The sequence below is a fragment of the Drosophila sulfurigaster genome, chromosome 2R, assembly GCF_023558435.1.
Source record: "Drosophila sulfurigaster albostrigata strain 15112-1811.04 chromosome 2R, ASM2355843v2, whole genome shotgun sequence".
NCBI classification, from domain to species: Eukaryota; Metazoa; Arthropoda; class Insecta; order Diptera; family Drosophilidae; genus Drosophila; species Drosophila sulfurigaster.
The window spans coordinates 19389565-19413204 of record NC_084882.1 but is presented as its reverse complement, the minus strand read 5'-3'; the positions used below and the strand labels follow the sequence as shown (position 1 = coordinate 19413204).

Sequence of the window (23640 nt, the reverse complement as noted above, 5' to 3'; positions counted from 1 at the left end):
GACAGTTTTATGGTTTTTTCGTAATTGTTTCGAATTTTTGTACGACCATATTAATTAATTGTAGTAAATACAGTACGGTGAAAATTCCTTTTAAAATCAAATTAAATATCTCATAACGTAGGTATATTAATACAAGTAAGAAAAGTTACATTTGGTATATTTGTTATATCGATATAGTACCGCATTCAAAATATACCATAGACGGCACAATATACCAGATTGTCGGCCAAAGCAACTGAGAGCCCTAGAAAGTTGGCGTTTTTGCCCATACAAAAGTATTTCTTGAATAACTTCCACAATTTTTATCTGATCGCAAACAAATTTTCAGTACTCATAAATACTATAGTTATTATTCTATATACAAATTTGCAGCTGTAGATTGAAAATTACGCTTGTTATTCGAATTTATTGTTTTTGGCGGGGCGGAGGCAAAAATTTGAAACAAACTTGATCTGCGTGCACATATAACAAATGGTGTCGAAAAAAGATAATAGTTCTATATTTAATAGTCTCTGAGATCTAGGCGTTTATACGGACAGACGGACAGACACACAGACGGACAGACAGACATGGCTAGATCGTCTCGGCTGTTGATGCTGATCAATATATATATAATTCTTTATAGGGTCGGAGATGCCTTCTTCTATCTGTTACATACATTTCCTGCCGGCACAAAGTTATAATACCCTTCTACCCTATGAATAGCGGGTATAAGATTTTCAACATTAAACATTTTGTTTATCAGTTACTGCATTTTCGTCTTTGTGTTTTTTCGTTCTCTCTCTCTCTCTCTCTCTCTCTCTCTCTCTCTCTCTCTCTCTCTCTCTCTCTCTCTCTCTCTCTCTCTGTCTTTCTCTCTGTCTCTCTCTCTTTCTCTCTCTCAGTATCTCTCTCTCTCGATTTTTAGCAATTCAATATAAGACTGTCGAGAGAACGAAATCGCAATTCAGTTCACCAATGACGCTTGGCAAGCGAAAATATATTTAAATGGAAAATTTTGTTATCGTTTTTTTGGCTCTGCTGTTTTTTGCTGTATCCATTGGGGCAGTCGACAATTATAGTAATTACAATAAAACGGAAAAACGCGTTCGAAACATAATCCCGCTCAAGAATAAGCAGAAGTTCATAAATAAATCAATTATAAAATATAAAGATACAGTGATTGAACTACAAAAACTGAAAATAACATCACAGAGAAACATTTTAAAAACACAAGAGGCTAATCTAACTAAATGTTTGACAGAGCTAAATAGGGCTTCCTTTCACGATGAGCTCATCACTCAACTAAAACGAACAATTGAGCAACAAAAGTTGCACATTGAGAATCAAACTGGTGAACTTAGTCTTCGAAATAACAGAATCGAGGCACTTGAAGCCACAAATAAACAAAACGATATTGATCAGAAACAAAGTGAATCTCAGCAGAACATTTTTAGAACCCAAGAGCGGCATCTAACTAATTGTTGGTTACAGGTTGATAGCCAAAAAGAGATCATCGCTAAACTAAAGCAAAAAAATGAGCAACAAGAACATCAAATCCAAAATCAATCTAAACTTCAACAAACCATTAACGTGCAAGAAAATCAAATACAAAATCAAGAAACTGAGCTTGCTCTCCGAAGAAACAAAATCGAAACTCTCGCAGACGAAAATAAACAAAAAGATGTTGAAATTAATCAATTGAAAAAAGACCTCGACTATGAAAAACTCAAATATGAAGAATTGTTGAACGAATTCGGTAATGTCACAAAACCAGATATTGAAAATACTGAAGAAAAACTACTCAGCAAACAACTCGAAGATGCAAAATTGGAAAACCAAAAATTATTGACCAAATATGAAGAAAAAGTTCGTGAACTCCAAAACGAAAAATCCGCTAACAAAAATTGTGAGAAATATTTTGATGAGCTAGAAATATCGCATGGTATACTCACACGCTTTGTTAAGGACTTAGAGACTAACAACACTGAGCTGGCCTCCAAATACAACCAACAAACTACAGAAAACAAAAACTTAATTTCAAGTAATACTCAATTATCAGATAAACTCACGGTCTGCCTGACGACTTTAAAGCAAAAGAGCGCTGTTATTCCATGTGATAAATTAACCTGTCCCGCATTTGGCAACTATAGCGCTGCACATGTTGTTAATATCGAAAATGAACAATCATTTAAAATACCCTGTAATTCGGATGAAAGCAATTCAGATTGGTCCGTAATTGAACGTCGCTTGGATCAGTCACTTGACTTCAACCGCCGATGGATTGAATATCGCGAAGGATTCGGAGACTTTCAAAATGAGTTCTTTATTGGCTTGGAGAAACTGCATCTCATGACGAAACAACGACCTCACCAGCTGCTCATTCGATTGGGAGTTGGAAGCGAAATTATGCTTGCTAAATATAGTCACTTTGAAATTGCAGGAGAAGATGAGAACTATGCCATACGATCTCTAGGCAAATTCAGTGGCGATGCTGGCGACGGAATGCGAGAGAGTGAGGGAAAAAGTTTCAGCACCTTCGATAGGGATAATGATTTGAGCTCTGAAAGGAATTGTGCCCAGATTTCTAAAGGCGGCTGGTGGTTTGCTGATTGTGGTACCACGTGAGTCTTAATATCAATAAGATATAACATAGGGTTAACTTAATTTATTTTTTTTATGTCTCCAACAGAAATCTAAACTTCAAACATCATAGCAGGGTTATGAGACTGGTGCTCTGGAACAATCTCATGGATCATCTCGCGCCTATCGAAATGTTGATACGTCCAACGTAAAACGAATCCAATTTTAAATATTAATACTATTTATATATGTCTATAAGTATTGTTTTATTACTTTTTTCTTAATAGCTTTGTAGGCGGTATCAAATTAGAATTTGACGACAAATCGAAGTAAAAATCAAAACTGAAATGAACTTGTACTAAATACTAATGCACTTATAATCATAACTATTCATTACATATGTAAGTATTCAATTTGTTTCAGTTAAGTGAAATTGTGCCGCTTAAATGTTAACTATGCGATTCCAAATTTCGATTTCAATTTCGATTTCGATATTTTACAGGCTTTTGGAAAATATATACGTTGGTTAACTTTGTTTTGTTAATTTGCATAGATCTATGAGTTCCTAAATAGATATATGTCTATATAAGTCTATATATATGTATATATACGTGTATATATAGTATGTTAAGTAAGCCTATGTGTAGAAAAGATGATAGACAGATGCTGAGCACACAAATAGACGAGGAATTAAGTTTGTGTTGCTGAATATTCAGTTAATAATAAGCTAGAGTTTGATTACAGATTACAGAAAAGAGGGGGACAAGTTTGTTCTGTTTGTTGCTTGCTTTGTTGCTCTCTTAAAGGCCTAGGCAAAAATTGTTTAACTAAAACTACGAACTAGATGGTGGCTCAATGCTTGGCATCCTTGAGGGCCTGCTCCTCGCGATCGGCATCTATGAGCGATTGCTTGCGTTTGTTATAGTTGCCGGATTCCACCTGTTGCTTGGCATCGATGAGCGAATGCTTGCGCTTGTACTTCTCCATCTCAGAGTCGGAGTCATCGTCATCATGATGCTGCAGACAGGGGAAGTCGAACATGCGTTCGCCCTTGCCGAATACCTCACCCTCTTCAATGGTGGTTGGTAGACTCCTAAGAAAATAACATTTCAATTTTAGCTAAATACTATACATTTATTATTGATTCCACTTACCTGTTTAGCGTTTCGGGCAGCAGCAGGCAAACGAAGGAGCCGGCAAAGAAGAGCACGCCCAGTATGATTGAGGGCGCTGCCTTGAAGAACGTGCCCAGCCAGAGGATATAGGGTGCCAAAAAGGAGGCCGCAAAGCCGGCCACATGCACCGCCGCCACGCCCTGGCCACGCACACATGTGGGTATCAGTTCGGTGGCATATTGCGAGCCGGACTCATAGGAAATGGCCACACCGAAGCGCACGGCAATCGTCAGACATGCGAGCAGTATGGCATTGTGACTGTGCTGCTGATAGGCGATGGCAATGCCAGCGGCTACTGTGAATAAACCGCCCACCAACAGTGAACCCGAGGCCATGCCCTTGCGTCCGATGCGATCTTGGAGTAGGACGAGCAAAATGCTCGATGGCAGCACGGCCAAGGCGCTCAGCGAGAACATAATGAACGGTGAGATGCCCATGCCCTCCACATTACGCGACACGGCATCGTAGCACAGAGTAATCACCATGCTGCAATACAGGGCGTATGATTAATGAGCCGATTTAAATTAGTTAGGCAGTCGACTTACGATTTAAAGAATAGAATGAGTGTGTTTTTGCGCATGCGCGGAGTTTTAAACATGTCCAACAACGTAGCATGCTTTTTATCATCGCCACCCTGCATCTCACGCGTCATCTGACAATGACGACGGAACTCATCGAAGTCCGCTTGCGTCACATGGCAGCCATTGAAGCGTGCGACACGCTTCAATCGCATAATCGCGCCATCAATGTCATTGCGCGTCACCAGCCATTGAGCGCTCTCCTGCACCACAAAATAGAAGAGCACAACCAGCAAAATGGGAAGCGATGTGCAGGCCAAATAGATCTGCCAATGTCCGGCCCAAACAGCCAGCCAGGGCGTAAACACCAGTCCGAGACAATAGAAGAGACCCACGGCCATGTTCAGACCCAGAGTGCGCATGCTGGGCCGAATGTATTCGAGAACTGTTAAAATAAACACAACACATTGCCGATTATTGCTAAAATAAACATTTCGCGCATTAATCTCACCTATAATGTACATGAGATAGAAGTTTGTATCGGCAGCCAGGCCCGAGATGAAGCGGCAGAGTGTGAAGGTGGCCACACTTTTGGTGAAGATTGTCGAGAAATCGCCAGCGAAGCCACAGAAATTCGACAATATCAGCGCTGGAACACGTCCAATTTTATCGGAAAGCAGTCCATAGAACAATGTACCGACAACGGAGCCAATAAAGAACAGGGATTGTCCGATGCGTGCCTTATACGCTGAGTCACAGACCCAGTTCAACTGTTGATTGATGGGCAGACAACACAAAAATAAAATTTCATTTCATTTGAAATAAACAGGTAAACGGGGCAAACTTATTAACTGGAGACCTTGAACTCACCTCAGTATTCATGCTTCTATAGCCGAAATCATAGTTGTATATCCATCTTTCGCACTCCTGTGTGCTGACTGTTACATTTGGTCCATCGATGTCAGCGAGACGTGTGCACGAAGGATTGTCAAATTTGGAATAGATATCGGCTATTTCTTTATATGTCATATTCACTAACTTCTCATGATAGCACCAATGATCTGGCACAAAACTGATCACTGTTTGCGTAAAGTAATGCTGTGAATAAATCAAATAATTTAAGCATACCGTTGAATGGGAATGAAACTATATTGCGTATACGCACCATCGATACGATGATATTGATAAAACCAAAAAGGGCGAGTATCATAAACTGATAGCGATTGAAGTCGCCACATTTGGCAAGAATTTGATCGAAATCCATTGTGACTTGTGGCTGAGCTCCTGTTTTGGATATTGGATGTATTCGTACACTTGTTTTTGTACTCTAAAGTTGTTATTGTTGTTGCAGCTGTTGGATGGCCTTATAGGCTTCTTTTTTTTTTTGTTGTGTATCACAATTTGTTCCGTGTGTCAGTAAAGATCAGTGTGTTGTGTTTGTCTGAGTGTGTTCTGTGCTGTGTTGTGTTGTATAGTGTAAGCTGTTGTTACGCAAATAATAAATGTCTATGCATTTGGTTCACATTGGGAGCTTTGGTATCTCTGCAATAAAAAAGAAAACAATCAATTTAAATACAGTTGAATAATATTTCAATATTATTTAAAAATATGCAACAGATTTTTTGAGAATTTTTTATAGATTTTTTAGAAGCCGATTGAAAATGTATGTAACAAGCAGATGGAGTCATGACCGACCCCATAAAGTACATATATTTTTGATCATCATCAACAGCCGAGACGATTAAGCTACGTCTGTTTGTCTGTCCCGTCGCCTGTATCTAAATCTCAAGACTATAAGAGACAAAGCTATATTTTAATTTCGACAGCATTTCTTATGTTTGTACACAGATCAAGTATGTTTAAAATTTTTGACACGCCCACTTCTGAGCCCACCATTCGACAAAAATCGAAGATCAAGCTTTATTTTGAAGCTAGATTCTTGAACTTTCTTCGAATACAGACACTAATAATTTTATGATTCCTAATTTGCTTGCAATCGGATAAAAATTGTATTGTATTGGTCTCAGTTTGTTTGGCTGACAATATGGTGTATTTTACACTCTATAATATACAATATACCAATTATAACCTTTAGTATAATTTTAGTATTTTACAGAATATTAATTTGGTATATTTCAAAATTAATACCGCACTTTTAACATTTATTCAAAATGAATAGGGGTATCCACAGTCGACAACACTCCAAAGTAGATTCTTTACTTGTTTTTGTTAAAGCAAATTTGTAGATTTCCATAATAAGAATCTATTGACCTTTGAAAAGAGTCGTGCAATAAATTTATATATGCATTTAGCGCATAATTGATAAATGATTTATTTACCAACCCCACTTTGTAATTAATTATAATCAAATCATTAAATGAAAGCTGGCATTAAACACAAATTTATCCAGTTTGTTAATGAATTGAAACCTGTTGAAACTTGACGACATAACGACACATAAATTATTTAAAATTGAAAATGCAAATATATCGCATCGCAGAGAAAGTTAAGGCTGAGATTCATCGCGCAATTGACACATATTTCAAATAGTACTAAGAAAATGTTATGGAAATTGCTACTGAGAAACACGTTCGTTTACCATTGTTCTAGGAACTAGACTACGCCAGAATTGAGAATGTTGTAATAAATAAATAAACAGAGCCACTTAACACAACAATTATTTAAATTATAAATTAGTCGAGGCGATTTCCAAGCACTCACATGGTTCTATTACATTTAGAGAAAACTTATTGTCGTAAACAAAAAACACGCTTTTCACATGGCGACACTCGCTCGGCAACTGAAATAACTACAAACTAAGGCCACACATTTTATCGAACTATAATTTGAGCTATAACCTCTTATCAGTGGCCAAATATTAATATTAGCGCTTGCTTTTGGATAAAGCACATTTTTTTGTCGTCGCTGGAAGCTGACTAATAATAAGCAGCAGCAGCTGCTCACTTGGTGACTGCTGACTAATTGTCCGCACTGTAGACTGGCCATAAACTAGAAACTTGTCGCTGGTTGTCAAGTACTCAAAAACTAATCGACATCTAATTGAGTCTAAACACGTGTGTCTGGGGACCCAGACTTCGACTGTCTGCTATCCAATTCTCTCGCACTTTGATTTCGCTACGCAATTTGTAATCGAAAATAGATACACAAAAACAATTTGAATTTCAATTTTATTTTACATTTTTTACAACTGGTTTCACTTCAATGTGATTGCAAAAGATTTCTGCCCCAAAAATGCTGTACTTTTTTTTGTGTAAACATTCTCAATACTCGTTTCAAGCATGCTTAAAAAACACACATTTCAAGGTTTTCCAAACAGACAAGTGATTGTAAGTCAAATATTTAAAACGATTTCTTTTTATTGCACCACAAATACTAGATAAAAGAATTTTGCAAAAACTTTTCTTTTAATTACCTGATGTGTACTTTTATATTTCAAATTTCAAAGTACTGTATATCCAAAAATAAACACACGCACTTGCTTCGTGTCTTGATAGGAAAAACAGCGAACAGAAATTTTGTTTACGAACAGCGCGACAAAAGAGAAAACACAGACATTAAACAAATATGTTTTCTTTTGTTTTTGAAATCAAGATCTATGCCACAACAGCAGTTATTTGAATATATTTTTTATAAAAATATATTATTTTTGAAATATTGTTTTTGAAATACTTTTGTTGGCAAAGTTCAACGGCTCGATGGCGCACACGACGCGGCTAAGCAGTCAGTTATTTGTTGAGAATTGTTCAGTATTTGTTGGAAGATTATTAATGTTTTTTTTGTTTTGTGTTTTGCTATTTCGAAAGCTTTGCTGCTGATGTTTTGGGTCTGTGTTCTAGCGAACGGCCCGTTTAGCGCGCAGTTGTAACGCGCCCGCGAAAATCTCCGGCGATGTGTATCCACGAACTGTCTTTTGCGTACTGAGCCAAAGCAACGCAACCGTTTGTTTATTAAAAACGCCAAACAGCTGTTTGACTCGTCGCTGGCGTCGACGCAGACAGCGACGCTGGCGTCGCTGATGACGACGTCGACGGCCAAAACAAATGCAATCAACAGGCAAAAAGCAAGAGACAGAAGATTTGTTTTGCTTTTGTATTTGTGTTTATTGTTTTGTTATTTTTCGGAATCAGTTTTTTGCTTGATTTTCGGTGCTGTACTTCGAACATGTTTTGCCCAAAAATACGCGGGGGAGAGAAACAGAGAGAAGACTACAAAAAAACGGACAGAAATGAAAGAGAAACAGGTCAGCAGCGAAGCCACAAATCGAGACAGGCTTTTGGTCGTTTATGAGGCGGCGCACACGGCGTATACGCGTTGATTGGATTCGATACGATTTCATTTGATTTACATGCTCATTTGGACCTTGTGACGCCAGCACAGCACGCAAGAAATTATATTGCTAATTTGTTGTATGCTAAACATATTTAACATCCATAGACACAGACACACTCTCTTGATTATAATTAAATGCAGTTGATTTGATTTTAACACAACACAAACACACACAGGTAATTGCACCCGCAATACCATAAATCAGAATTCCACCTTCATTCAACGATTTTATAAGCACTCCTTACGCCAAATATATTATTGCCCGAGAACGTGTTGTATACAATTTCAATTGAAATCTCCCCGATTAGCGACATCATATGAAACTGGGGGAAACACTTCGGATCCGTATCGCACTTGGTGTCAACACTCAACAACTGATTCATGAATTAGCTGGCAATCGCTTTACTAATTATTTTATGGCCCCGTCAAATCTGTCTTTTATTAATGCTTTCATTTTGAAATATTTACATTAGTTTATGACCCGAGAGCGAACTTTGATGTTCCGAAAAAACAAACATGAATCTATGTGTATTTCATTATCATAAAACATTAGATGACATAGTAACGCATATATGTATGTACATATATTAAGTAGTTTAGTAGCTTACAGTTGTTATCTCTTAAAAGATTAAGTAGACTTCTCTTAAGATCTCTAACATTGCATGATTCTACAGCTTTGAGTAAGTCATCTGATAAGATGACGCTTTATCATAGGGAAAGTAGCTCAGTTGCAAACTTTGTACTACTTCCAAACAATTACGTAATTTACAGTGGCCCATATTTATGTAGGGGTCTGTGGCAGGCGTCTGGTAAGTCGCAAAAAGCTGCGTGTTTTGCCAATCAAAGCAAATATTTACTGATGGCCATGTTATCTGTAGAAAGCCAGAAATCAAAGCTCATGGCTAATGCTTTAATTGTGTAATTAAAGCTTAATAAGTGTTTTAAGGCGAAATCGCAATGACAACAAAGAAATACGAGATTAGATAATGCCACACGTCGATCCAGCTTGGCACTTAAGTAGCCAAAAAAACGTTCAAGTGCTAATGGCTTTTGAGGACTAAAACTATAGATGACTAAATAAAAAGTGTGTGGGTACAATGCTCACCATATCTAAGACATGCGATCTTATCGAGCTTTTTTTTCGCTGAAGTGCAAGCATGAAACATGTGCTAGACTTCTTTGTGATAAACTGTACCGATTGCTTAATGAAGCTAGCAAAAATACCAAGCAGATCCATAAAGGGAAACAAACGAAGCCACTTTGAGATACATAAAGCGCATACAAAAATATTTACAGATGGGATTCTCTTTTGTTCATCTCAACGGAAACAAAGAACAATGGTGAAGTGTAAATAAAGTTAAGAAAAGCCGCTACTCACATTTTGCAAACACAACTATCAACAATTGTACAAGAAAATCACGCATACGCCGCGTTGCCAACGCACTTGCATATTGAAGTTTATCTTTAATACAATTTCACAACGCCCTAAAAATCGTCAGTTAAATCATCTTCCGTTTGCTTGCTTTATGGGATTTTTGATATGACTAAGCGTCAAATGGAGACCACTTGCTGTGGGCCGGGCAAATAAAACACAGAATACAATGGCAAATTGACACTTCTGGTTTCACAGTCTGCAATGCCAACTTTTGCACCTGCTCACCGGCAACAAAAATAACAACAGCACAATAACACAGATACAAGTAAATAATAAATATAATATAATATATAATAATCTGAAAGCAAGGCAATTCCAAAGTGAGAGCTGCCCAAAAATATTTAAAAATAAGTTCACGAAAACACTTATTTAACTCGCTTTCAATTTAAAAATAAGTAATTGTTTATTTTAAAAAAATGTATATATTTATTATATTTAATATTCAATATATTAAATAAATATTTAGTTTATCTAAATTTACTGCGAACTTAATTTTTTATGTTTATTTTGGGAATTATTATTTTTTCTGATTTAATTTAACTGAAACGTCAAGATTGAATTCGAATCCGCGTCGAAATCTTTTAAATTTGAACTCTTTATGCGTAGATGTTTTTTTAGAGGAGTTTCGTTTCGCACAAACGTGCGAAATATTTTATAATAGTCAAAATTAGATGCTCATATTGAACTTACTAATTATGAAATCTTTATGATGGTTTTTTTTTTTTCGCTGCGTTTTCGCTTAGAAATTAGCTCAGATTTTTGTGTTTATTTTTGGTTTGAGTTTATAACGCGTTTGGTTTTTTTCACAGTTAACTTGGAAATGGAGCGAGCGACGAGCGACGAGTAACGAGTAACGAGTTGCGAGTTTTGTTTACAGTTAGTTTTACATTTTGGCGACACAATTAAAAGAAACAAACAACTCGTTTCGCGATCTGCAAATGTGGCTGCTACTCGCGTGACAATTGAAATCGTTTTGACTTCAAGTTCAACGAATGTCTTCGGTTTTAAATGCCTTGCGTGCCAGTTTCTTCAAATGAATATGTATGCCTCAACAGTTGCTTTATATAAACTACTCACTCACACACACACACTTTTAAGTATTCTGTGCTCTTACTACAGTTTCAAATCAATGGCATCAGCTGCGCAGCACGCTTTTCATTTGTTGCATGTGTATTCAAAGTTCTATATATTCTTTTTATGGATGACTTCCAAGAAGCATGGGGGATGCCAGCAAATATGGCGTCATTATGTCTCCAGCACGTTCGTTGCAGTTGTTGTTTCCCCCTGCCAACTACATGTGACATAACATAACTGTCATAATCGTATAAGAAATGTTCCCTCAATTTTCCCAGCATTCGCTTCTATTAATATTTAATTGTTTCTAATGGCAAATGTTTGTTTTTGTTTGTTTGTTGCTGCGCTGTCTCTTATTCATTTCTTATGAATCTATTCCCCCAAGCATGCACACATGGGGGCATTAAATTTATGTATATAAATAGATATTTACAATAAAAACACTTGTCGTCAATTGAACAGTTTATGCAGCGCACATTAATAAACTCACAATTAAACTTTTATTTGGTATTATGCAGAGTGTCTCTGATAAGACGATTTACATACCAAATGATTGCTATATGATTATTACAGGCATGTGTACCGAAGTATTTTATACGGGTTTCGGAAATTAGAGACAATCTTTTTATGCATGGAAAAGTAACATCAGCTGGGATTTGTTCTTTGAAGTAATCTTTATGAAAACATTGTTAATTCGCTTCAGTTTTTACACCCCTCATTTATGTATAGGATTTTTTATAGAAGTTATCAAGAGTTTTCAATATTCTCTGTCTTTTTAAGTCAAAATCCAAATAAACATATAATAGTTTACCTATTTTTACTTTTATAATTCGTTATTCGACTCTCCCATATAAATTATATAGGTAGGTAGGTACTAAAAATATACCAAATAGTATAATTGGTATAAATATATAGTACCACATTCAAAATATACTATATACTGCACAATATACCAGATTGTCAGCCAAAGCAACTAAGAGCCCTAGTAAGTAGACGTTTTACGCATACAAAATTATTTCTTTAATAACTTCCACAATTTTCTGATCGCAACCAAATTCAGGAATCATAACTACTATTGTTATTATTGTATACACCAAAATACGCAGCTCTAGCTTTAAAATTGCGCTCGTTATTCGGTTTTTTTTATTTGCGAAGGCGGAAGTGTGCGTGGCAAGAATTTGAAACAAACTTTTTCTGTGTGCAAACATTACAAATGCTGTCGAAAAATTATAGCTCTCTTATAGTCTCTGAGATCCAGTGTTTCCTACGGACAGACGGACAGACGGACAGACGGGCATGGCTAGATCGTCTCGGCTGTTGACGCTGATCAAAAATATATATACTTTATAGGGTCGGAGATGCCTCCTTCTACCTGTTACATACATTTCCTAACGACACAAAGTTATAATACCCTTCTACCCTATGGGTAACGGGTATAAGCAGGACAAATTCTTCAGATAATGTCTAAATTTAATTGTGAAACTTGCTCTTCAATAAATTCATTTTTAACGAATTGAACTTCAATCCAAACAACTTATTGTAGTCACTGAAATATTGAGATATTATCGCAAAATACTACAATCGAATTGAATTCAATTAATAAAGAAAAAACATGGTGAAATGTCGTTTATAGTTTAATCGATCGTGAATCATATTTATAGAGAAAAAAAAATAACAATGCTCAATTATTGTTAAAGTTGTAAGCAGATAAGATACTAAAGTGCCGGAACCAGTTGGCAACAGATCTAAGAGAAGTTCTACAACATGAACTTGAGTGTCAATAAGACTGAACAACATCTAAGGGCACATATTTCACATAATTAGCTGACTTACTTGAAGCACAACACAAAAAAAGGAAGAAGCAAAATACTACAATTGATGTAACTGATAAGAGGCCACCGGACAACGTGCTTACAACGTAGTTTCTTAACTCAGGTATGAGTACAGCCATGCAAATTGATAAAGCTCGTTGAGTAGAGCACAAGTAACAAGCCACCAACTGACTCGGACTGGTTAAAGTCAGTTGTAACCAACTACCAGATGCCAGTTTGCCAGTTTGTCAATGTGCCAGACAACCAGCTAGTTTGCCACATTTGCCAGACATCGACAGAGCGAGAGAGAGAGAGTGTGCCACAGATAATGCCCAGAAAAATGGCGTCAAAAACCGATTGAAGAATAATGAATGCGATAAGCGTAGCTCCCCAGCAGATTCGCTGATGCTAAACATTTTTTCGACAGGTGTCAACTAATTGGCTTGAGTTCTGGCAAGTTTATCAGTTGTTACCTGCTTTCCACTATAATCTAATTCACTCTCTGCTTCTACCTGATACGCCCTTCAGTTCAATGGCATTCGACAATTTGAGCCAGGGAACGTGATGCCATGTGTAGTAGTCACTGAGGTAGACAGCCACTCATAGTTTTGCAAACCTTGGACTCTTGAAATGGAATAAACAATGCTAACCTTGTGCTGGGGAAGTTGATAAAGCTTTTGATAAAACGCTGCTTGAAGCGCCAAAAATAACACAATATTTAGTGTATTCATATATAAAAGAGACTTTGCATATAAGATTTTGTTTATTTGCTTTCAGCATTGTTTTAATCCTCAAAACTCTGGTCAACTTTTATTCTAGGAATTTCGCTCATTTCAATTGATCTGTTTTGATTTGCCAAGTGGCATTCAATTGACGAAAGTTTGTTGCCAGCACAAAATGTTTGCCGTCTTTCATAATAATAAACTTGGAAATTTACCAGTTGAGATGTTTAGGTAAGCAGAACCTTCAATCAAAGCAAAAAGCAAACAAAATAAAAATAAAAGAAGGGGAAAAAAACTATTCAATTGTTGGGTTAAATAACCAGCGCACAAACAAATGCAAATATTATATAAACGAGGCACTGAAGGATAGCGTCAAGTCATCGCCGATCGAAGCTCGGTATCAAAATAAATCAATTGAGACTCTCTCTGTCTATGCGATACGAAAATACGACGCGATACGACTTGAATTCAGCACGCGTATGCAAATGATCTCATGTTTGATTATGTTTTTTTTGTGCCAGCATAAATGTTGGGAATATTCCATGGAAGCCATGAAACCGTGACGTAAACAAATTGATCTGGCTCAGGGTGTGGTCAGCAACAAATGTAACAAAAAACAAATGACAGAAACTAAAATACAAAGAGAGAAATCGTCAAGCAATTGACTTGGATTATTCGTTTGCACTTTCAATAAATGTATACAAATTTTTGCTGGGTTTTCAAAAGAGATTCTCTGCATGATTTCGATAGCCAACTAACCGAGAAGCACAACCAAAAACAGCTGATAGCTCAGCCAGACTAACGATGACGAAAACAGCTGGCACAAAACGTTCTTTCCTTTCTTCCGATCCAACTAGCCAGACATCTAAAGTAGAACCACTAGAACTACTATCACTAACACATTATAAGTAGAAATGGTAGCCAAGTCTCTCAGTCAACAGCAACTACGTCGTTGTCTGTTGTCTGTTGTTGGCGTCGTCGGCGCACGCCGAGATTGTGTAATGATAAGCGTTCGGCAAACAGCTGCTCCCCCAACTCTGGGAGCCTCTAGGGGTCTCTAGGGGCTCTAGGGGCTACTGCCTAGAACCAGCCACTTTCTGAAGTCAGTCGCATTGACCCTCAGGCAATAAAACCTTAACTGAGGCTAGCTAGTTTCAACACTTGGCAACACGGACAATACACTTCAAATACACCTATTTATAACACACATATAACTATACTCTATGGAAACAATGCTCTCTGGTATATACTAGATAATACCGAGCTATATGCTCGAGTATTTATCATTTCAAGCAAACAACAACGCACATTGCTGTGGCCTCTTGAAATGAGTCAAAAACGTGACACAACTTTTTGTTCATGCTCAATTTATTTATGAACAAACAATTTTTATCTATTATATTTCTTGTGCTTTCGCTGTTATTGTGTTATTGTTTATTGGAATTTATCGTTTAACGTATTTTTAGGACAGCACTGAAACCTGTTGACGATATTCGTTTCAATATAAGTGAGTATTGAATTGGGTTATTTTTTTCTGTTCTTCTTAATTAATACGTGGAAATGCAGTTTCGAATGCATTTAAACCTGTTGCCAGTGTTTGTAAGTGGTGAAGTTAATAATCTGTTTGTTTCGCGTATAAAGTTCAAGCAATCAACTGCCATTTATCAAAGCGAAGTCAGTCAAACCCGTCAGAAACGTGATGCATACGAGTTAAACACGTTTACAGCAGCTAACAACAAACGACAACAGACTGTTCTGTTCTGTTCTGTTATGATTGTGCATAAGATATAAGTTCCAAGAACAGAATATGAATATATGTGATTGTTATTAGCTTCGGCTGCTAGCAACAACTGGTTGATAGAAGTTGGCAATTTATCTCTTTGTTGATAAACAAAATGAAATTGACGTAGAATTTGCCGTTTACCTAGAAACCTAACCAGCATTTTACGCTGTGTGTGTGGAAACTAATTAATGAAAGAGCCAGCATACAATGAATGCATCAATTGAATCCAGTGTTGGTTAATGCTTTAATTAAAGTAAAATGGCTCCTCTCAAAATTCACTATATTTTGTCTATTGTCTTTGTTTGTCTAGTTTGAGATAAACATGTTTAACAACAATAATTTGGGGCATGGTTTTGTTCGTAATCATTAAATTTATTTTACAAGTCCTAAATTAAATTCTTTATTACTTGAAATGAAGCATCCCATTTCTTACGGTGTATTTCTGTCTGCATAGCCTTTGATTGCTTTCAATTGAAACACATTAATTTATTATGCAATCATCTAAATCCTTTTGACACATTTTCCAAAAGCTCAAACAACTCCCCAAATCAACAGCAAGCACGCTTCTCTCTCCAAGGCGACGAGTCGCAAGGTCGAATGGAAACATTAAAATGTTCATGGTGAATTTTGCAAAATTATTCAATGTTTCTTGTTGTCAACGCTGTTGTCAGCGCAGTTGCTTCCTCGGTCCTAGTGTTAATGATGTGACTACCATAAAATTGAATTACTGAAAGGTGATTGACTAGGAGATACCCTTTAATAAGAATCTTTCTTCTAAACAGATGAATAATTTTAGTCAAGTCAATCAACTTATTTGGCTTTTGGTTTTAAACAACCAAACAAATTTAAAACGTTCCTTCTGGTTTTCAACATGTACAGGGTGTAAGAAAGTAAATACATAATAAAGTTGAAGCATAACATTAAATTTACAATAAAAAAGCAGTTAGCTAAAGCGTTGCTTGCTGCAAGAATTTAAATGCCAAAGGCAAACGAGTGACACATCTTAGGAAATAACAAACACTTTGGCTGCAGATCAATTAACAAGAAAAATTAAATAAATACGAGGTAGATACTAGGATATACTACACACATATACATACATACATACATATATAAGGCATATATAATAGAATTTTGTTTATTTTTAAAACACACACTTAACGATTACAATATACATATATGTATATGTACATATATCTTGTGTAGCGTGTGTTGATGTAGGTATGTGAATATAGTATGTACAATATATGTATTGGAACAGTTGCCACAGTGTTGCATAAATTTGTTAATTGCTATTTTTATATGCAACACTTGGCGACAGAAATCGAAATTGAATATTGAACAAAAACTTTCCACTCGCCTCCGAGAAATTTAGCATGACGCTTCCTCTGCCTTTTCCTCAGCTGCTGCCGCTATCAAAGTTCTCTTCGGCTGCCACTGTTGCTGCTGCACTTCAATTGTCGTCAATTAATTGTTATTATGTATGCACACGCATACACACATACACACACAAATTCACATGTGCATTCACACATTTCTATAAAACAAAAATATATTGCACTTTATCGCACACAATTCGTTTAATATTGTTTTTTATTGATTTCAATAGAGAAACTATTTATAACACTTGAGAACTCTTCTGCGATTCTTTTCGTTATTTATAATTTACTACTATCATAGTTTCTTTCTTTTTTTATGCACAGCACATGCAAAATTCACCGTTAGTCCACCGACTGCGCGTTTAGCTTAATTTCGAATTTATTCTTTCTTTCTTTTTTTTGGAGGTTCGCTGCTGCGCGAGCGCCGTCGCCAAACTGTTCAACTATGCTGCTGATACTGCTCGGCAGGTATTCGAATATCGGCCATGACTTTGAGAACCGCCAACAACAACAGCGACAGCGAAACTATTAAAACAACAACAACATATACATAGTAGAGCAAAAGCGCAAATACAACAAGTACTGGCAAATTACCAAAAGAGCAAGCACATCAACAATGGAATACTCTGCGTTTTTAGAACTAGCTAATTGTATACATATTTACTAAATTAGGTTTAACATTTAATTATTAACAAATTAAATTATTAAATTTCCAATAGTTACTACATTATATTATAATTATTTACATTATTATTTTTTAAATATCCTCTTAGCGCATATACCTTTTGGATTCACAGACAGTGTATTCTATACTACATTGTTGTTGCTCTCTTGGTTATTTGCTGCACATGCCCATCCCCCATTCGAATGCAAATTGCGTTTGCGTTTGCCTTTGTCTTTGTCTTTGCCATTGCCATTGCCGCTCAGCTGTTAGCGTCGTTTTGTTTTGCGTTTTTTTGTTTGGTCATTGCTTTGTTGCTCATGCGTTTGCTGTACCGTATAGAGGACCTACTGTGAATGAGAGAACCAGTTTTCACCGGTAAACTGCAACCTGTCCGACTCAGTCTGGGTGAAGTCTGTAATAGGCGTATTTTGTAGTCTATATGATTATAGTATGTATAAGTGCATTACATACATAGATAGTTTAGTTCAGAGCTGGGCACTTTGCCAGCAATTAGTAGTGCAAATGACACATACCATAAATGACATAATTGTTTACAGCATTCTCCATACTTATGATTCAACGCTAGACTGCATTATTATCCGGAACGGAAAGTCCCCGCGAATCTGGGATCATGCTACACTTATCAATATCCCAAAAATGTTTTTAGTAATTAAAAAGTCTTATTAAAATGCCATGCTTCATTATTTAGTCGTTTAAATAATAACAAATGTAATTACTTAAATACTTTTTTAATGTATTATTTTTATTATTAAAGCAAAAATATAATTCTCATTTGTTATTCAAAGACAATTAATTCCCCTTTGCGGTATGTTTGCTCGCGCTGCAATCTGATAATACTGTTTTTGACCTGAAGTAACCCACAAACTATACTCTGATGGGAATGAAAAGTAAAAGAGCAATTCCCCTTCATTTTAATGAAACTACGTCGCAATTTTATGATGCAGGTAGCATGAAAAACAGATCAAACGCATAATGAAAGGGGATTTTAACCCTCTTGACGGATGTAAGGGATAACCATTGTTAATAAAAGGAAAATCCACTGCATCGTAATGGGAAAAAACATTAACACAATAAATAGAAAATGCAATGCAAGGGGGAATTTCGTTAAAGGGTCTCAGAATATCACTTTAATAGGGTTCCACTCAATCGAACGAGAGTCGACAGTTATTTATATTGTTCAATCTATTGTTGAACCAAACTGAACCGGTTCAATTTGCGTATCATGTTGATCGAAGAAAGTGACGTACATGTAAATGTGTATTTCTAATGAATAGTGCAAAATCAGAGAAAATACTATATAGAAGACTTTGTATTTGTTTTGATATTTGCGTCTAAGAGCGTTCACCGCCCTCTCCTTCTCTCTCTTTCGCGCTGATCTCTTCCTCACTCGCTCTCATTTATGTTTGTCTCCGTCTGACGATAATTAAAATGCCGTCGACCTTCGCAGTGATTTTTGCGAGTCGGAAACGGCTGAATATCTTGTTTTCGTAAGATTTGCCATCCTAACAGCCTTTTAGACTTTTCGCTTACTCATTCGCTAATTTGTTATTTCTGTTCACATTGTGGTCTAAAAATTTAATGAAATTTCTTTTCTGCTTTCTTTTCCATTTCTGTGCTGCGCCAATTGTTTATCGACTTCATCAGCGGTAGACATCTTTATGCCTTTTCATTTTAAAAACATATAGCCAACACATTCGTATAGAATTTGCTATTAAAAATCACAACTTTTTACTGTTCTATAATCTTTAATCAATAATGAACAGAAATCGTTCATAGAATTCAAGACCGCCTTCACATCGATTTACTATAACTGTACATTCATATGTGGGGCATTGCAAATGTCAATATTAATTTAATTCAATCTTCGTTAATTTCCCATTTACATTCAGCAATCGCGTGTCGTAATTAATCTATGTTTATTTATATTTATATCGATACACTTTGCGCATTTTCATTGCGTCTTATAGAAAGGTATATATAATTTAAGTAGGCTAAAGAAATAACCGGTAAATAGACGTTTTTTAATCTACCCAAACAAAAAATTCTTATTATTCCACTTTATAGTATCTAATTATCGATCATACTTGACAACAAGCTCGCAGCTATTTTTAATCTCAACAAGCTCAGTAAATAATACAAAAATCGTTTAGTTCAGCTCTTTATTATGGCGCCCGCATGTCTCTGAAGAAGTCGACTAAATGCGCAATTAGTTCCGACTGATAAGAATTGTGTAATTGTATAAGTTTCTAAGGCCCGCCAGCAATCAACTTAACTGTTGCCTTTATGAATATTTAAATAAATACATTTAACCAATATTAATGTAGGTCGCACTTTAAATAATATTTGTTTTATTTTATTTAAATATTATTATTTATTCATTAAATGTGTGGCAAATTGCATTTTCATTGTGAGTAATTCATTTTAAATACATTTCTAGGTTGCCCTGGGGGACTTTTTTCTGCAAATAATACTCCAAGCACGATATTGTTATGTGTTTTGGGTTTTTTTGTTTTCAAAAATCGAAACTGTATTTTATGCTTATGCTAATTTCCAAACGAAGTAAACAAAACAATTAAGAGTTATCAGAAATATATGTGTAGCCAATGAGATTATCAATTTGGAAAAGGATTTCAGCGGTTGGGGGTGTTATAAATCAACGTCTATAGAATTGAGGATGAAGTGAACATTTTCAAACTAATCATTTTCCGACAAGCAAAAAGACTCGTGGAGATGGTTCTCCCAAGGGGCAAAAGTCATTCCTGTCATGTAAATGAAATTGGCATTGCCAGTGACGGTTGGCCATTGCCTATATATAGCTATCAAGGACAACTACATATCTACAAAAATATATATAGATAGAGCGTTGCAAGAGCGTAGACATTGCGTTACATTATAGAGACTCAAATCGCGTGCGCCTTGTTTTCTTTTTATATTGAAATCACACTCACAGATACTACACGTCTCTTATAAACATACCCTAATTTATTTACACAAACATACATTCTCTTTTTTTTTTGGTGAGAGTGGGGGAGGGGAAGGAGAGAGGACTGCATATGAAGACCACATTTTGTATGGTAATATCCGGCTCGTGAGTCAGCACATTTGTAGTTCTTCCTTTATGCAAACGCTACAGAAATGCTTTTTATGCTTTGTTCGCTCATGATACGAGAATTGTTATTGATGTTGCTTGGCTTCTGGTTGTTGTTGCTGTGTTTATTCATTATTTTGGTCTTTAATTCAAATTTGCATAGTAATTAATCCGAGTTAACAATCAATTTATTTACTCAACAATTGATATATGCACTTAATAGTTTATTTATGATTTGAATTCTGACATCATAGAAGGCAGATTGAGTGCTCAACAGATAGACAATATGGCGTATACGTTATATTTGAACATTATAAGCCCTTTTGAAAAATATGAGAGAACAGATTACTACTTTATTACTTTTCTGTTTGAATTCGCTTTAATTTATTGTTTATGCTTGCAAAGGTATAAATCTTTTATTGTCGCACATTTGAACTAAATTTATGGATAGTCGTAAAAAAGCATATATAATTTAATTAACTCAGCATGCGCATTGCAGCTGATGTTAAGCTTGTGACTGGCTCTAAACCTTTCAGCAACTAAAGTCAAATAACTCGCGTTTCACAACCTCTAGAGGACACGTTGCGTATGCGTAATTTATGCTCAAATGCAAGTGAAATCAATAGATCATTCGCAATGTTTGTTTTCATTTACGCATCGCATAACATGAATGAATGGTTTGTCAACATTCGGTTGGTGTAACTAAAATAAAAGTTTATTATTTAAGAATGTAATTAAAAATATAAAACTTCAACACATATTTTGAAAAGTTGTCACCACAATGATGCTGACAGGAAGCAAACAAAAGAATGGCAGCCAACAAACTTCCGTTCTGATTTCGCTTAATAACCAGAGAATTGATGGGAGTGGGAAGTGGTCACTCAGTCAGTCATTCAGTCAATCCCTCAGTCAGTCACTCAGACGGTCAATCGGGGCCATTGCTTGCATTGTAATTTGAGTCTGGAGTGTCGATGGATGGGAGGTTCCGCCACCATTAAGTTCAGACCAAACAAAGTCAAGCGAAGCGATTGTAGGTAAATAATTGAAATGGCATCAAGTGAACGCAGTTAATTACTATGCTAATGTCAGATATCATAACGGCCCTGGGGGAGCTTATGACTAATGCGAAAGTTCAGTTACCCACTTAATGCCGCTTATTAAATCAATAAAATTATCAACAACAATTCCTTGCGAAGAAGCACAACGAAAGTTGCCTAAATGAAATTTATAAGCCTGCTAATAAATATTTATTAAATTACTTTTCAAAAGTTTTCTCCCCATGGCGCAGGTCAGCTGTATTTGCTATGCATTAAGTAGAAGCAACTGAGTAAGTGAAAAGAATATTAAGTATACGCAACAAGTAAAAGCAAAGACAACTTATACTCAGCTGTCTGTCGTTAAAGTCGACTTGATTCATCTCGCCACATGTGAAATACTATATGCAATGAGTGTGTATGTGAGAGTCTGAATAAATATAGATTCCACCCACAGACAGCTGAAGACCTCTGAAGACAACAGAATGGATCATCACAAAGAACGTTTGTTCGGAAAAACTTGTCAAACAAAGAGACGCCAGCGCGTCGCATTGCAATTGCCAACACGCCAAAATTAAGCAAAGAATGTAAAGGAGAGACAGCCAACAAAGTGTGGAATGTCAGACAGAAGAAAGAAGTGAAGACTTTGGACACTTCCTTAAATGTTCTGTCGGCGCCGCCGGCAACTAAAATCGATAGTCGAGAGAAGCACAAAAGGTCATTTGTATTTGTATTTGTATTTGTATAGTGGCAAAAGGCATTCGCTTGATTTGTTAATTGCAATTATTATTAAATAATCCGCACAGATACTTAATTAGGACATACTTGCGATTTCCGGCAGCTTCTTCTTCTTGTGCGTGTGCGTTTTAGTATGTGATGATTTGTGCTGACCGCGCGTTGCTTTCGTTGCCAGGACAACTGATTTTCCCTTAGGGCAATGCACAACGCTTCACCAGTGCTGGCCACAGCAATGGATTGGGATTAAGGCAGCTGCAACTAGCGGCCACAATCGAACCCGGCATTGTCCACGCTGCCGTTGGGGTTTTCTCGATTTTGTTGTTTACACCAGAAATCCGCAACGCAAACTGAATGACAACGAATCGACCCGACCCGACCGAGAACGCAGCCAAGAAATGTACACAAAGTGTACGAAGCGCGGGCGCGAAGAAACGACAACGAGAACAAGAACGCGAGCGAGTGAGAGTGAGAGATGGCGAAGGAGCGTGGCTAACAAAAGCGCACCACACTGTGGAAAACAAAGTAAGCGAATGAAAATTATTATTTTTCTTCTCTGCTGCAAACACCATCTGAGCTATGGCGGCAAGCAATCAGCTGCGCTCCCAATTGCGTTTCCCATCGCGCACGCTTTTCTCATGTGACGTCATTGTTTTGGCACATGCGCAACAACAACACGAGAGCAACAGCACATGCATGCCATATATATATGTATATATCCTATACTACGAGTGCTGTACTCTATTATCTATTGGCCATCTCAGTCCCGCTCTTGGCCAAAACACACACACAGACACACTTAATGCTTCCACGCGCACACACAGCAACAAGCACTCATCACTGTAGTGAGGGTGTCTGTGTGTGTGTGTGAGTACTTGGCCAATTCTGAAGTGGGGCAACAACAAGCAATTGCATGCTTGTTGCGCCACGGGTAACTTTGTGCCCAGCAGCAGGCGTTTGCCTCAGGGTTAATGAAAACGCTGCCAGCTCGTTACAAATCTGCGGGCTTAAAGTCATGATTATGTAGAAACTTATTGAATGAGAGCAAATAACTCAATCCTAAATTAAACAAATATTATTCAGCTTTTTACATTTGAAGAATATTTACCTTACACTATCTTTAAAGAACTCTACTGTAATAATTACAAATAAATGTATTGCATTACAATTGATATTAACCACTTCGCCCAGTTCTATGTGTCTAGGTCAACATTCATCACTATGACTTATAAATAAATTATAATCTGAAACATTTAAAAGTCAGTATTAATGCATTCCACAAAAGATTA

General features: G+C 36.5%; 2 protein-coding genes across 4 annotated transcripts; one reads left to right on the top strand and one right to left on the bottom strand.

The window, feature by feature from the left end:
- The first annotated feature begins 969 nt into the window (after window positions 1-969).
- On the top strand, window positions 970-3824 carry LOC133838879 (angiopoietin-2-like). Its single transcript, XM_062270122.1, has 2 exons — window positions 970-2603; window positions 2672-3824. The coding sequence occupies exons 1-2, from the start codon at window positions 988-990 to the stop codon at window positions 2772-2774; spliced, it is 1719 nt and encodes a 572-aa protein (XP_062126106.1). The 5' UTR covers window positions 970-987; the 3' UTR covers window positions 2775-3824.
- On the bottom strand, window positions 3253-22694 carry LOC133838878 (organic cation transporter protein). 3 transcript variants are annotated; one of them, XM_062270120.1, is made up of 7 exons: window positions 22442-22694; window positions 5421-5797; window positions 5126-5353; window positions 4767-5025; window positions 4283-4700; window positions 3717-4223; window positions 3253-3655 (listed from the first exon to the last, which is right to left on the bottom strand). In XM_062270120.1, the coding sequence occupies exons 2-7, from the start codon at window positions 5517-5519 to the stop codon at window positions 3415-3417; spliced, it is 1752 nt and encodes a 583-aa protein (XP_062126104.1). In that variant the 5' UTR covers window positions 5520-5797; window positions 22442-22694; the 3' UTR covers window positions 3253-3414. The 3 variants fall into 3 exon arrangements, with proteins under 3 accessions (XP_062126104.1, XP_062126105.1, XP_062126103.1); XM_062270121.1 differs by lacking the exon at window positions 22442-22694 and adding an exon at window positions 10731-10748; XM_062270119.1 differs by lacking the exon at window positions 22442-22694 and adding an exon at window positions 7689-8189.
- Between the last annotated feature and the right edge of the window lie 946 nt (window positions 22695-23640).